Genomic DNA, 13,959 nt, shown 5'->3' with positions numbered 1-13,959 from the left:
TGGACAGCGGCCATCTTTGGCCTTCTAATTTGCATACTCACTCTGATTGGCTGTAGGTGTAGCACAGGTACGGTCAATTTACATGTTTGTCTATTATTAGGTAAGATTGCCAAAAGCCTGAGTACTACCCACAGAAGACTGGAAGAAAGAAATGAGTTGGTGCAGACAAGGATAAATAAAATACACTTGCATGAATCTGACATTAATATCCAGGGATGAATCAGTTTGTACAAGTCTCCTGCCCAGCTCTGTATGAGGTACTCTCTGGAGCTTACTTTTCCACAATGTCTCTAAGAAAAAAGTAAATGCATTCATTATTTAAACACATACATTATATCCATGTGCACCTTTCAGTCATTTCAGCTTAATTCAAAAGGCTGCAGATTCACACTAGAATAATCAAAGGTAAAATATATTAAATAAAACGTGTTTCGATCCTTAAACTTTCTTAATTGTTATTTATAATTATTAAGTTCTGAATTTTTGTGTTAATTTTTCAAAGTAATTTTGAAAAGCCTGACACAAAGATATGATGATTCAAACTTTTAGTAATTTAAATCTATTTCTAAGGCTTAATATTCACAAAAAATATCTAAACTAATTTCTTTGAAATCTTGACATTTCTTCTTCCTCTAAAAATTATATTTTCATAGAACATATATTTGAACTTCTAATAAAGTTGTGGCAGGCAATTCATGTTATTTAATGGCACTTAAAAAATCATGCTCAAAGTTTCAGGACCAGAAACTAGCATCTATCACCTTGTCAGCAGAACACAAAATGTAAGAAAAACTCACCACCCTAATTTTTTTTTAAGCGAAGTAAGGCAATTTTTATCTAAAAGATTTGAATGTTAGTGAAGAAAAAAATGTGTTTGAGATGTAGAAAAAATATCTTGAAATATTTCTTCTCATCTTTACTTTATTCTCTTTATTGCTCTCTCTTTGGGTTTGAAAGATAAGATGAAAACACATCTAAATGTATCTGGAAAGAGTCTTGGAGAATTAACTCACTTCTTAAAAGAGAAAAGAGCTAACTATATTATGTGATAAATAAAATATTTTCTATTTAAAATTCCTTTTGAGTCCTTATTCCATCGAAGTTTGGAATGAAAGAAAGCACAATGAAAACCCTGTCTCTTGTGATTTATGATGATAATAGCCCGTCATCACAGGAGAGTGTTCCAACAGTGTTGTTACAACATGGCTAATAAAAACATGTAAGAGAATCTGTAACATTCACTTACAAAATTCTCTGTTCAGATTAGAACTATATCCTGTTTTACGTGTTTAAATAGACATTTCACAATTGGTAAAATATGTGCTCTGACAATGAAATTCTACAGTTTCCTTTTATAGAAGTTTTTATGATTATACTAGGACCGACTGAATCCTACAACCACAAGTCCCTTTCTGTGCTTTAACTTGTACTATGCTGTTTCAGAAGCTGCTTTCAGGATGTAAGAACTAAATTAAGATGAAAGTTTTCTAATAGGTGTGCAACACAGAATTGAAAGCCCAGAATGAAGTTTCCCACTTTAAAAAAGGAATATGATTATAGAGAAAGTTCAGGAACTTTATAATATTGTGGAAATGTCTTACAGTAAGAAACTATTAAACACAAGTCCATGTATTTTAATTATTACTATCTTTCTGTGTCATTTGAAAACATTTAAGTGAATTTGAATAGAAGTCTATTTGCCAGGAGTAGCTTTGTGTCAGTTGCTTATTGCATGAAAATATGCTTACAGAGGGTTTTGTCACCTATTCCTTGTAAATCTATATCCCTTCATATTTTAAGAACCTCTGTTTATGTTTGGATTTAAATAAGAGCAAACTGAACTACATGCTTGGAGGAGGAAAAATTAAAGTGATTTTTTAAAATAAAATGTTTCTTATCTAAGAATACCAAAGTCTTATCTATGTTCCTCTGTACATACTATTATGAAATAATGACCAAGAATACAACTGAATATTTAAATTAAAATGAAAAAAAGAAAGATAGGCTGCATTGTGACAAAGCACGCTCTCCCCTGTGCCAGTGAAGTGAGCATGCTCAGCCCATTGGGAGGCACCGAAGTTACTCCTTCTGAGGTATAAGGAGGACACGTCTAATAACTCAATTGCTGTGAACCTATTTCTATTATTCTGGTATAAAGCATTTCTTCAACTGCAGATTGATTGCAATGTTCCTTCTACTTTACTTCATCGTTTTGATATATGTCAAAGGTAAGGCTGCTGTTTTCTCACTTACATGAGTGCAATTCCAAAAAATATAACATTTCTATCCAGTTTTATCATATTTGTAATAGATTCATTGTAGTGTTTGATAACAGCCCTCCAGTCTGCATTGTCATTTTCATTGTCACTATCTCTAACTGCTTAAAGTCTCATCCTAGCAATTTATAGGTGCAACAAATTTTTCAGGAAATTTGCCTTTTATATTATTAAAATTGCAGATATAATATATTTTAAAAGCAATGTTAAATATATCAATTATAATGGAGAAATTTTTAATATGTGAAAACAGATGAATAACAAATTAAAATTTTGTCTTATGAACTTTCAACCTGCTGTAATGTGTTTATAATATTTATGTAATTGTTAGTTGCTATGTTTTGTTGTAAACATAGTTGCATTGAGAATTGCAAAGTCACAGACAAATAAAAAATCATTATCTTTCCCAAAGAGCAAACCTATCTAAAATAAAATCATTAAAAACATACAAGAGTGTACACATTTAGATAATTTTCTTTTCTGTTTTTAACATTTTTATTTTAGCCTAACTGCTAATTTTCAAGTTAGTGGTATTTCTATTGTAAAGCTGAGAAAAAAATAACATTTAATCTTTACCTGGTTTAAAATATATATATAAACTTATTTTGTTATGAGCTTGTACACTTGTAAATACATAATCTATTCATCATACTCAATGCATATTGGATTTATTATTACTATTCCAAAATCTACTTAAGTTTAAAATTTCATTGAGACTTTTTATAAAAAGAATACAAGTTAGAATTTGAAATTATTTTTATTTTCTGAGAAATTTGTTTTAGATTTTTAAAATATTCAGTTTTAGTAAATGAATTTAATTGAATATTATTAATCTTGAAATAAAATACAGTATTTATGAGAAATTATTTGAGAACTTCCAACTAATAAAATATTTAAGTTTTAGCTTGAATTTGAAATACTAAAACTTTGTTTCAAATTATTTTAAAGCATTACTTTAATACACTTAGCACAATTTTTGTTTTGTGTTTCATCGCTCTTCCATGAAAACTTGTGTTATCTAAGGAAAAAAAATATATGAACTCATTTTGTATAAAACACAGTTGTAGAAAACTGTCTATTTCTTTGAATTAAGGTCTTCCCTCAGAAGTTCGTGTCCTATGCACATTTATAATATTCAATTTTTTATAATTTTTAAGAATAAACAGTTAAAAAGTAGCTTCTTGAATTCAATACACTTTGTAGAGGTTATCTGTGCCCTTAAAAAATTCTTTAAAGTACAGGAATGTAACTATAGTTAACCAGTTTTACTATAATACTGCTTTTACTTCTGGTAAAGTATCTAACTGATTTTGCTTAGAAAAAAAAAGTCTTTATGAGATGAAAACATCTATTACTAAAATAATGTCTTAAGATTTATCACACTGTGTTCTTTACACTAAAAAAAAAGGAAAAGAAATTTTAAACAGATGATATTTTTAATATCTAAGTAAATGTCATATTTCAGATTCATAGTACCAAACTGATAAGTATTGATTAATTGTAATCCCCTGGAAAATTTTACTTTCTATTTTACATTACTTTTGATTGCTAACTTAAACCTTTATAGTTAAAATTATTTATTTTCAAGGCATATTAATCAATGCTTTGATATCTCACTCCTCTTTATATAAATACAGTAGTAATTTGATATATAATTAGCAAAACTTTTTACTTTCTCACAATAAAAGTATGGACACTTAAAGCAGTAAAACTACTTATAATAAACAAATAAAAGTATTTTAAATTTATGTAAGCTACATTTAAATAAATATTTCTGATAGATTTTTAGACTAGATCTAAACAAAGGAAAAAGTAGAAGTTATATGATTGTTCCCCCCCCAACCTTCTGGCCATGATCACCCTTGAGTGCCTAAAGAATGAACAATATCGACTATCTTAAGCTATAGACACTAATCGATAGGTAAAGATAAAATATCTTATCGTTTTCTAAAATGTACTTTATTGTCAATTTATGCATTGGTTATGCTTGCTAACCAGCCTCAAGCTGCCACCCAAAATAACTTTTTGGTGTGAACTAATTATGGACAATATTACAAATCAAAAACATGGGCTTATATGGGAAATTAAAGCACGAAGTATGGAGATTGCTACTTGGTAACTACCAATTGTTACTTATTCAAATAATTTGCTAACCTTGAAAAAATGTAGTCATCAAAGAAGTCCTGAGCAGCATTTTGAAGTGAGCAGTATGTGACTGCCCCCTAATGGACTAGTTCAAACCTCCACTCCGGAACTTGATAAAAGGTTTTCCAACTAAATTTTAATTTCACACAATTGCATTCATGCTGCTGATAGCTGTGAAAATAAGTTATATCGCCAGCCAGTCATACTGAGAGGCTGAAGCAGCAGCACTAATGAAAAGAAACTGTCCAGCTTGAGGGCTGCATGGAGCTTGCTGTGCAGCAGGAGGGGACACCCTAGACACTCGGAAGCTAAAGCTATGAAGATATGTCCTCCGGTAAGCACTAACTAACCCCATCTTGCGACAGATGTTTATTCGTTTGTTCATCTTATTGTGAATAAATATGACCACATGTAATAAAAGAGTTTAAGGACTCTCCCTTGAAGTGACAAAATTGGCTGTCACCTGAATTTTAGAGACAAAATTGGGATACTTTTCAATATCAGCTTTCACATAAGCTGATATTGAAATATCATATTTTTATTCTAAAAAATTGCATCCTGAATAAAATTCAACTAAGACTAGTTTTTGTGTACACAGTTATATAATAACTAGAGGCCCAGTGCACAAAAATTTGTGCACTGGAGGGGGTGTCCCTCAGCCTGGCCTGCCCCCTCTCACAGTCCGGGAGTCTTCAGGGGATGTCCTACTGACTGCTTAGGCCCACTTCCCACAGGGAGCAGGTCTAAGCCTCAGTCTGGCCTCCCTCTGGGGGAGGCAACTTGGCCAATCAGGGGAAGGTGCCCTCCCCCATTACCCCGCTGCTGCTGCCACTGCTAGCCCTCACAGCCGCTGCAGCTGCTGGCCCTCCTTGGCCCTCACAGCCACTGCGGCTTTGTCTGGAAGGACATCCGGGAAGATGTCCAGAAGACGTCCAGTCTATCTGGTCTAATTAGCACATTACCCTTTTATTAGTATAGATAAATGCACTGTGTTTTTAGGCTTACATATACATACATTTAAGAATCCAAAACAGCTTGGTTTACTTATAACATTCATCAGACAAAATGAATCTGCTTCTTTTATAGGAGAAATAATAGTGGAGTCGGAGGCACAATTATCTGAAGATAAAATATAACTCTCTCTTCCATTCTTTATTCACATTCACCCATTTCTCAGCCCTATAAATCCAGTTGCTCAGTATGTACAGAAAAAAATTAAACCTGCAATAAACATTTCTCACCAGTTCTGTATGGCTATTTTCTTTGCCCAGAAAAGTTCTATGTAAATAGAATACATGTTTGATAAGGAAAAGATAAATTTAACTAATTCTTCCTTTCTCTAATTCCAGTTTATTTTTATTTAATCTATAAAGTTAAAAAAATTTTTTCATTCCCATAATTTCAACAGAATTTAAAGTTGATCTGGTTTTATAAACTTCCATTCTTACTTAATGATGTTCTTCCTTCCATTATTTCTTTGAGAATTTAACCATCCATATTTTTAACTGCTTTTGAAAGCACTGTCATCTCCTGGTTCTGCAGGGATCAATTCTCTCTTCAGTAGAGCCCTGGACACTTTCATGAAGTTGGAGGGATTTTTCTCCCACACACGTCTCTATGTGAGTGATCTCTTAATTGCTTGAACGAAGTCCACTGGAGTCTTCAGATCTGAGCTTTTAGTTTATATTAGCATCTCAAGGATTTTACACTGTGGTGATCCAGTTCCAAAGCTCATGCCCAATCTACAGTCCTGCTGGCCATGGGCAAGGGCAACATTCAAATCTCAGTCTTGGTGTCAGGCAGAACTCCTTCATCCCCACTCACTGTCAGGGGTAATTCCATGCATATAGCTTCCCTTCTGTCCCAGCCTCTGCAGTGGGGCTGCATTCAGGCCCTTTCTCAAATAGGCCAAAATCTAGCTCTCCATGCTTATCCAGTGTCAGCTTTCTGCCAACAAATGGTTTAGCTCCTCTCACAACAGTGGCTTTTCCTGTATTAATGTTCTGTGGAGAGTTCTTCCATCTGTGAGCTGAATGTTTTAATGAAAACACATGTCAATCTTTCCTGTGTCTATGGAGCAGATATGTTGTGGGGAACATATTCAGGATTTTCTCACAATAGATCGTCTTGACCCAAAAGCTCAGAAAAGAAGGTAGATTTTATTCTTCAGCTTTTGCTTGATCTGAGACTGAACGTGAGAGGCCACACACATCAGAGATCTGGAACTATGGAGTAAAGAGCTGTGCAAGTATAAGGAGTTAGGACAGGAGAGGCAGTGAGGTGGCAAGGAGACTCCATTTAGGGGCTAGCAGACATGTGTTCAAGTCATAGCCCTGATCCTTACCAGCCTTTGGCTTTCAGTGTAACAAATTTGTGCAATTGTTGAGTTTCTGAGAACCACTATGGTGATGTTAAAAAAAGATTCTAGGACTTCAATCCCCAAGGTGAGCTGTGGGATTCTGCGCTCCAGGTGACCTGATGAACCTGTCCCATGGATCACACCACTGCAAATATTGGTATTGGTAGAGTATAGGTAGGCTTCTTTTCTGTAAGAGATGCCAATTCCTTGCTGAACTCTTTATGTGTACCTGGATTGTTAATTAAGTTCACCTGGATTATTTAACACATTAATTCTACCTGAAAACTTTCCTTTTTTAAATTTAGAGAAAATTAATTTAGCAAGGGAATTGCTGAAGCCACATTGTCTAATAATCAGTATACAGCCTCTTGATAGAGAATATAATTTAAAAAGTATAATTAATATACAAGCTTAACTATAAAGTAGACTTGATATTAATTACTACTCCCTCCTTAAGAAATAAGAAAAAATTAGTAAACCTATGACACAGTGGCTGAAGAAGAGTCTCTTGGATTTGGAGCAAGATAATCTTTCTCATTTATCACCTGGTTTTCATTATCCGCTATTTTGTTCAAGTATGGTCCAGCCAGTGAACACTGGACTAATCATTTGACTATAGCAAGATAAGAGTGATAATTCAGGGTTCTCTCTCTTCCTCTCCCCACTCGTTTTCTGTCTCTTTCTTATTCACAACTTGCCTGAGATTTTCTGTCCTAACTACATAGGCAAAACATAATATACCTATTGTTGCAGATATTTCTACTCTTAATTTTTTATATGTAAATTCACAAAATACAAGAAGTTAATAAAATATTGATCCTCTTTCATTCTGCCTTTGAAGTCCACAGCAAAAGTATTCCTTCAAAAGCCTCAAATTCTGTCAGAAGGTGAGATGAAGTTAGTCTTTATGTAAACTTGCTCATAGACAGGAAAATAATAATAATCCAGGCTGAATGTTATTAAGAAACTCTGTTCCCTTATTCCAAAGCAATTTCTTTATGATTGTTTTCTTTATAAAAAATAATTTTTTTTTCATTTTTTAAATATATTTTTACTGATTTCAGAGAGGAATGGGGAGGGAGAGAGAGATAGAAACATTAATGATGAGAAAGAATCATTGATTGGCTGCCTCCTGCACTCCTCCTACTGGGGATCAAGCCTGAAACCTGGGCATGTGGCCTGACCAGGAATCGAACTGTGACCTCCTGGTTCATAGATGGGTGCTCAACCATTGAACCACACCAGCCGGGCATCATTTTTATTTTTTAATTACAACTGACATACAATATTATATTGGTTTCAGGTGCACAACCAAATGATTAGACATGCAATTTATTAAGTGATCATCCCATTAATCTTGTACCCATCTAACATGATAATTAGTTATGAGAATATTGGTGACTATATTCCCTATGCTGTACTTTATTCCCATGATTATTCTGTTACTACCAGTTTGTATTTCTTAATCACTTCACCTTTTTCACCCAACTCCTCATCCCCCTCCCATCTGGTAACCACCAAAATTTTCTCTGTATCTATGAGTCTGTTTCTGTTCTGCTTGTTCATTTATTTATTTTTTTAGATTAAATTATTGATAGGTATGTATCTATTGCCATTTTATTATTCATATTATTTATCTTTTCTTCTTCTTCTTCTTAAAAAAGACCATTTAACATTTCATGTAATATTGGTTTGGTGGTGATGAACTTCTTTAAATTTTTGTTATCTGGGAAGCCCTTTATCTGTCCTTCAATTCTAAATGATAGCTTTTCTGAGTAGAATAATCTTGATTGTAGGTCCTTGATTTTCATCACTTTGAATGTTTCTTGCCATCCCTTCTGGCCTGAAATGTATCTGTTGGAAATCAGGTGACAGGTCATCTACTCTTCCCCTAAATTTATTAAGCATCCTTATAACCAGTGTTTTGAACTCTGCTCACTTGTAGGTAACTAACTGCTTTTCTCTTGCTGCTCTTAAGATTCTTTATTTGTCTTTAATTTTTTGGATTTTAATTATGATGTGTTTTGGTGTGTGCCTCTTTGGATTCATCTTGTTTAGAACTTTATACTTCCTGGACTTGCATGTTTATTTCCTTCCCCACATTAGGGAAGTTTTCCATCATTATTTTTTCAAATAGGTTTTCAATTTCTTCTTCTCTTTCTTCTCCTTCTGGTACTCCCAGGATTCAAATGTTGATACACTTGAAGTTCTCCCAGAGGCTCCTTACACTGTCCTTATTTTTTTTTGGATTGTTTTTCTTCTCGTTTTGATTGGATGTTTTTTGCTTCCTTATATTCCAAATCACTATTTTGAATCTCAGCTTTATCTGCTCTACTGTTGATTCCCTGTCAATTATTCTTCATTTCAGTTAGTGTATCCTTCATTTTTGACTGGTTCTTTTATATGATTTCCATGTCCTTAAAATATATATATATATATAATTTATTTCAAAGGAAGGGAAACGGATAGAGACATAGAAACATCAATTATGAGAGTGAGTCATTGATCAGTGGCCTCCTGAATGTCCCACACTGGAGACCGAGCCCACAACGTGGCATATGGCCTGATCTGGAATCAAATCTTGACCTCCTGGTTCATAGGTAGACCCTCAACCACTGAGCCATGCCAGCCAGGCTCCATGTCCTTTCTCATGCTGCTGAAGTGCTCTCTAAGTTCATCTACTCTACCTCTAAATTCATTGAGCATCCTTATAACCAGTGTTTTGAACTCTGCACTTAGTAGGTCACTTGTCTCCATTTAGTTTTCTTTCTGGAGTTTTGTTCTGTTCTTTCATTTGGGACATATTTCTTTGTCTCCTCATTTTGGCAGCCTCCTTGTGTTTGTTTCTATGTATTAGGTAGAGCTTCCGTGTCTCCTGGGCTTGGTAGAGTGGACTAAAGTAGTAGATGTCCTATAGGTTCCTGTGGCATAGTCTCACAATTCACCTGAGCTGGGCACTCCAGATGCACATGCCTGTGTTGGCTGTGTACACCCCCTTGCTGTAGTTGATCCAATCTCCTGGAAGGACTGGCTGTGACCATCATGGAGGATCAGCTGTGCAGGGGCCCAACCTATGGAGCAGGATTTACTTTAGTGAGGCTCTGATACCCACAGAGTTCTCCCCTTTAATGTGTCAATTATGGAGGTGGTTGGGTCGTACTTTGACATAGTTTGAAGCTATCCACTGGGTGCTCTGGCTCTAGGAGGTACAGGCCAATGTCAGCCACTGCCTGTGTTCTGTCCGGGGCCACTTGGCATGAGTTACAGAGTGATCTGCAGATGATTTCTACTTGTGCTGGACTTGAAGTTACCTAGGAGAGGCCAAACTGTGAACCAAGGCTGGCTGCCACTAGTGCCTGGTTTGGGGCCACTTATAAGAAGTATGGGGCACACTGAGCCCAGATACTGCTTGTTTGAGAGATTTTATGAAAATCTGAAGCATCAGGCAAGAGAGGCCTTTTGTATAGAAATGTCACTAGAAATGGCTTGGATAGCCCCAAAAGTTAGTGGGGCAGGGTCTCAGGGAATCACAAAGGTGGATAAATAATGATAGCCTTATTGATGAAGACTCAGATATGGCACCTGCCTTCTGGCTTTGTGGGGAGAGGTCTCAGAAAAGGAACAATGCCCTATGCCAGGCTGTTCGTTCGGGGAGGGGAGGCCACGGGTGGTTGATCAGCAGGCCCAGCCCCTGATTGGAGAGTTTGGGGCTGATCAGGGGCTGGGCCAGCCGGGAGGAGGGGGCCGATCAGGGCTGGATCAGGCTGGTTGGCTGCCACAGTGCGCATCATAGCCACCAGTCATTCTGGTTGTTCTGGTCATACCACTGTTCTGGTTGGTGGGCTTTTATATATATAGATGAGGTTTTATATATATCCTTAATTAAATCAAGTAAATTACATTCTATTTTTAGTTTGCATAGTTATTTTAAAGTAAGGGTCTGATGGTTTCCTCTCTGGAGTCATAAGCAAAGTTAAAGACAAGTGACAAAGTGAGAAAAAATATTTGTGAGTTACAGAACAGAGGACTAACTCCCTAAGGAATTCTGGTAATATTGCCAGGTCCAAATTTCTCGCACAGTTCCAAACACTGTATCCTAGGTCACAGGCTGTCAGGAAGAAAAAATTCACCAGCCCATGAACATAAATAAGTGAGTTTTTCATAGAGATAACTGTATTCTTTCAAAGGATTGTGTTTTCTTCTGTGGATATGCTCTAATTTTTAACAAGTAAAGACTCTTTTTTTTCTAATAAATCATTATCATAATACATGGTAATTTAAGATTTATAATGTTCTTATTTGGTAGTCTAAAATATTAGTGACTTTTTGCAGTTCTCTCTAAATTCTTTACTTGATTTGATTGATCTAAGAAACCTCTGACCTAATGTATATGGATTACATTCAGGGTAATGACAGAGAAAAATAAGCCAGTGCACTAAAGAGTAAAGCAGAAGAGGGACCTTTAGAAAATATGGAGGAGGAAGTAAACCAGGGCAGTGAGATTTCACAAAGCCAAGGAACAAATTGGTTTCAACCTGGAGACTGGTTGATTCAAATGCTGCAAAGAACTAAGTAAAATAGAGACTTTAAAATGCCTATTGCATCTAGTAACAAAGAGAATATTAGTGACTCTAGTTAAAGAATTTTAGTGGAGCAGCAAGGCCAAAGACGAAGCTGTGAATTTAAGAATAAAAGGGTGATGAGGAACTGGAGACATTGAATTGTATGATTTTTTTTCTGATAAATTTAATTATTTAGGGAAAAGTGTGTTTTAGCTTTTGTGTGGATACAGGATTTGGGTTGATTGGTTGTTTTGAAGATGGAAGCTGATTGAATAAGATTACTATTAATAAAAAAAAAACAGTGGAGGGACAAGGATTTTGAAAATATAAGAGATAAAGGAAATGATTAATGGAGAGGGATTCTGGGAAGATGAGATTAAATGGAATTGTATAGAATACAAATGGAAGGCTTCTCTGCAAGCAGGAAAGGTGACCTTCATCCTTTATGCATCATGAAAGAAGGGTGCAGGGCCTCAGCCTGGGACTGTGTGGCTTCTGCACAGCTCTTCATCAGTAGTCTCTGTGAGTGGTGCCCACACTTGTAAGAGGTACATCCTTCCCAGTTCACATGCAGGCAGCTTAATTTGGAAGTCAGTGGGACTAGAATTTGCAAGAACTACAATCAAGGAGAAGGATAGCCATGGAAAGTCCCTTGAGACAGATCAGTTAATGAGTCAGAGAGGAATTAGGAGAGAGAGGGAAACAAAGGGAAAAAAGGTATCACCTTCTCTCCTCCCTACATTTTCTGTGCCAGTGTTCCATTAAGCTTCACCCTTTCCAAGTTAATCTTCCTTCACCCACCAGAGCATTCATTCTCTGAGCTCACTGTGCTCAGGAAGATTTTAGGAAGAAGACAGTCTCTCAAACTCATGCAGAACAAGAGAGGTATTTAAATACTATAAAAGAAATTTTAATCTAAAAGAACACATCTCTAAAGATGAAGTTAAGCAGTTTACTGGTCATAGAAGAAATCTTTTTGGAAGAGAAGATTTTCTTGTGCCTTTATATATACTTTAGAACCCATCAAGGACCTTGGCATTTAGTTTGTGACCTAGGTAACAACACCAAATCAAGGGGAACATGGAGCTGAAATCCATCCCTGGTGAGGGTGATACTGACAATTTGAAATTCTATTTTCCCCCCTAATTTAAATCAACATGTATTACGTCTATTCTCTGTACCACAAAATTAGACATCATTTCCCCAAATCTGACTGTTCAAACATCGGGCAGCCATCTGAGGAGGGAGATGGGGTGATCCTTTCTGCGGTAAATCTGTGAGTAGGATCCTGAGGGACCTTAACCAGCCTGAGGTGGTCACTTTGTTTCAGAACATGACAGAAAGTGGGGCTTAGAGAAATTCAGTCAAGGCAGGAGTCTTTGAAGTGAGAAGGAGGTGGAGGAAATATGGGCTTGGAACTGAATCCGAATCTTACACATTTGGGTTGATAAGGCCACACAACCCTGTCAGGGCAGGGAGGAACAAACAAAAGCAGAAAAGCATAAGATTTCTAAGTTTAAAAAAACGACTGACTGGCCAATTTCTCTCCACTCACCTTAACATAAAAGCTTCTTTTTGTTGTTGTTTTGTTTTTTCTATAACTATACTTAATTTTATTTCTCATACAAGAGATCATTTGTTTTAGGATTGACTTAGGAATTAGTACAGCTTTATAATCACCCTTGTTTTCCCCTGTTAGTGTTTTTTTATTGTTGACAGTATTATAGATGTGTCCCATTTTTCCTCCTTTACCTCCTTCTACTCAGCCCCTCCCCACCCAGCAGGTCTTCACTACCCTATTATCCATGTCCATGGGCTATGCATATAAGTATATTACATTATTTGGTTTCTCTTTCCTCATCCCCCCATCCCAACATCAAGGTATGTCAGTCTGTTCTATGCCTCCATGCTTCTGGTCTTATTTTGTTGGTCAATTCATTTTGTTCTTTACAATCCACAAATAAGTGAGATCATGTGATGTTTGTTTTATGTCACTTAGCATAATAGTCTCCAGGTCCAACCATGCTGTCCCAAAAGGGAAAGAGATAAATCTTTTTTACAGCTGTATAATATTTCATTGTGTAAATGTCCCACCGTTTTATTATTCATTCATCAACTAATGGGCACTTGGGCTGTTTCTAAATCTTAACTATTGTAAATAATGCTGCTATGAATATAGGGATGCATGTATTCTTTCTGATTATTGTTCCATGGTTTTTAGAACATATTCCAAGAAGTGGGATTGCTGGGTCAAACAGAAGTTCCATTTTTAATTTTTTGAGGAAACTCCATAGTGTTCTTTACAGTGGCTGTATTCCTACCATCAGTGAACTAGTATTCCCATTTCTCCACATCCTTGCCAGCACAGGTTGTTTGTTGACTTATTGATGACAGCCATCTGACAAGTGTGAGATGATATCTCATTGTGGTTTTAATTTGCATCTCTCTGATGATTAGTGACTTTGAGCATGTTTTCATGTCTCTTGGCCATTTGTATGTATTCTTTGGAGAAGTGTCTATTCATGTTTCCTGCCCATTTTTCAATTGGATTGTTTGTATTCCTTTTGTTGAGTTGTATGAGTACATTATATATTTTGGAGATTAACACCTTATCAGA

The 13,959-nt window shown here is 35.8% G+C and overlaps 1 protein-coding gene across 1 annotated transcript in view; it reads left to right on the top strand.

Annotated features, from left to right (window-relative positions):
* Window positions 1-2,185: 2,185 nt before the first annotated feature.
* Window positions 2,186-13,959, top strand: part of RXFP2 (relaxin family peptide receptor 2) — a gene marked incomplete at both ends in the record, with an annotated part of 66,092 nt that continues 54,318 nt past the window's right edge. Inside the window, one exon of the mRNA XM_080661055.1 lies at window positions 2,186-2,228. Within this exon, the coding sequence (XP_080517181.1) occupies window positions 2,186-2,228 (43 nt within the window). The remainder of the gene's footprint in view (window positions 2,229-13,959) is intronic.

The sequence above is a fragment of the Plecotus auritus genome (assembly GCF_963455305.1).
Source record: "Plecotus auritus genome assembly, chromosome: 3".
Taxonomy (NCBI): Eukaryota; Metazoa; Chordata; class Mammalia; order Chiroptera; family Vespertilionidae; genus Plecotus; species Plecotus auritus.
The sequence above is the reverse complement of the archived record's forward strand: the minus strand, read 5'-3'. Positions and strand labels throughout refer to the sequence as shown.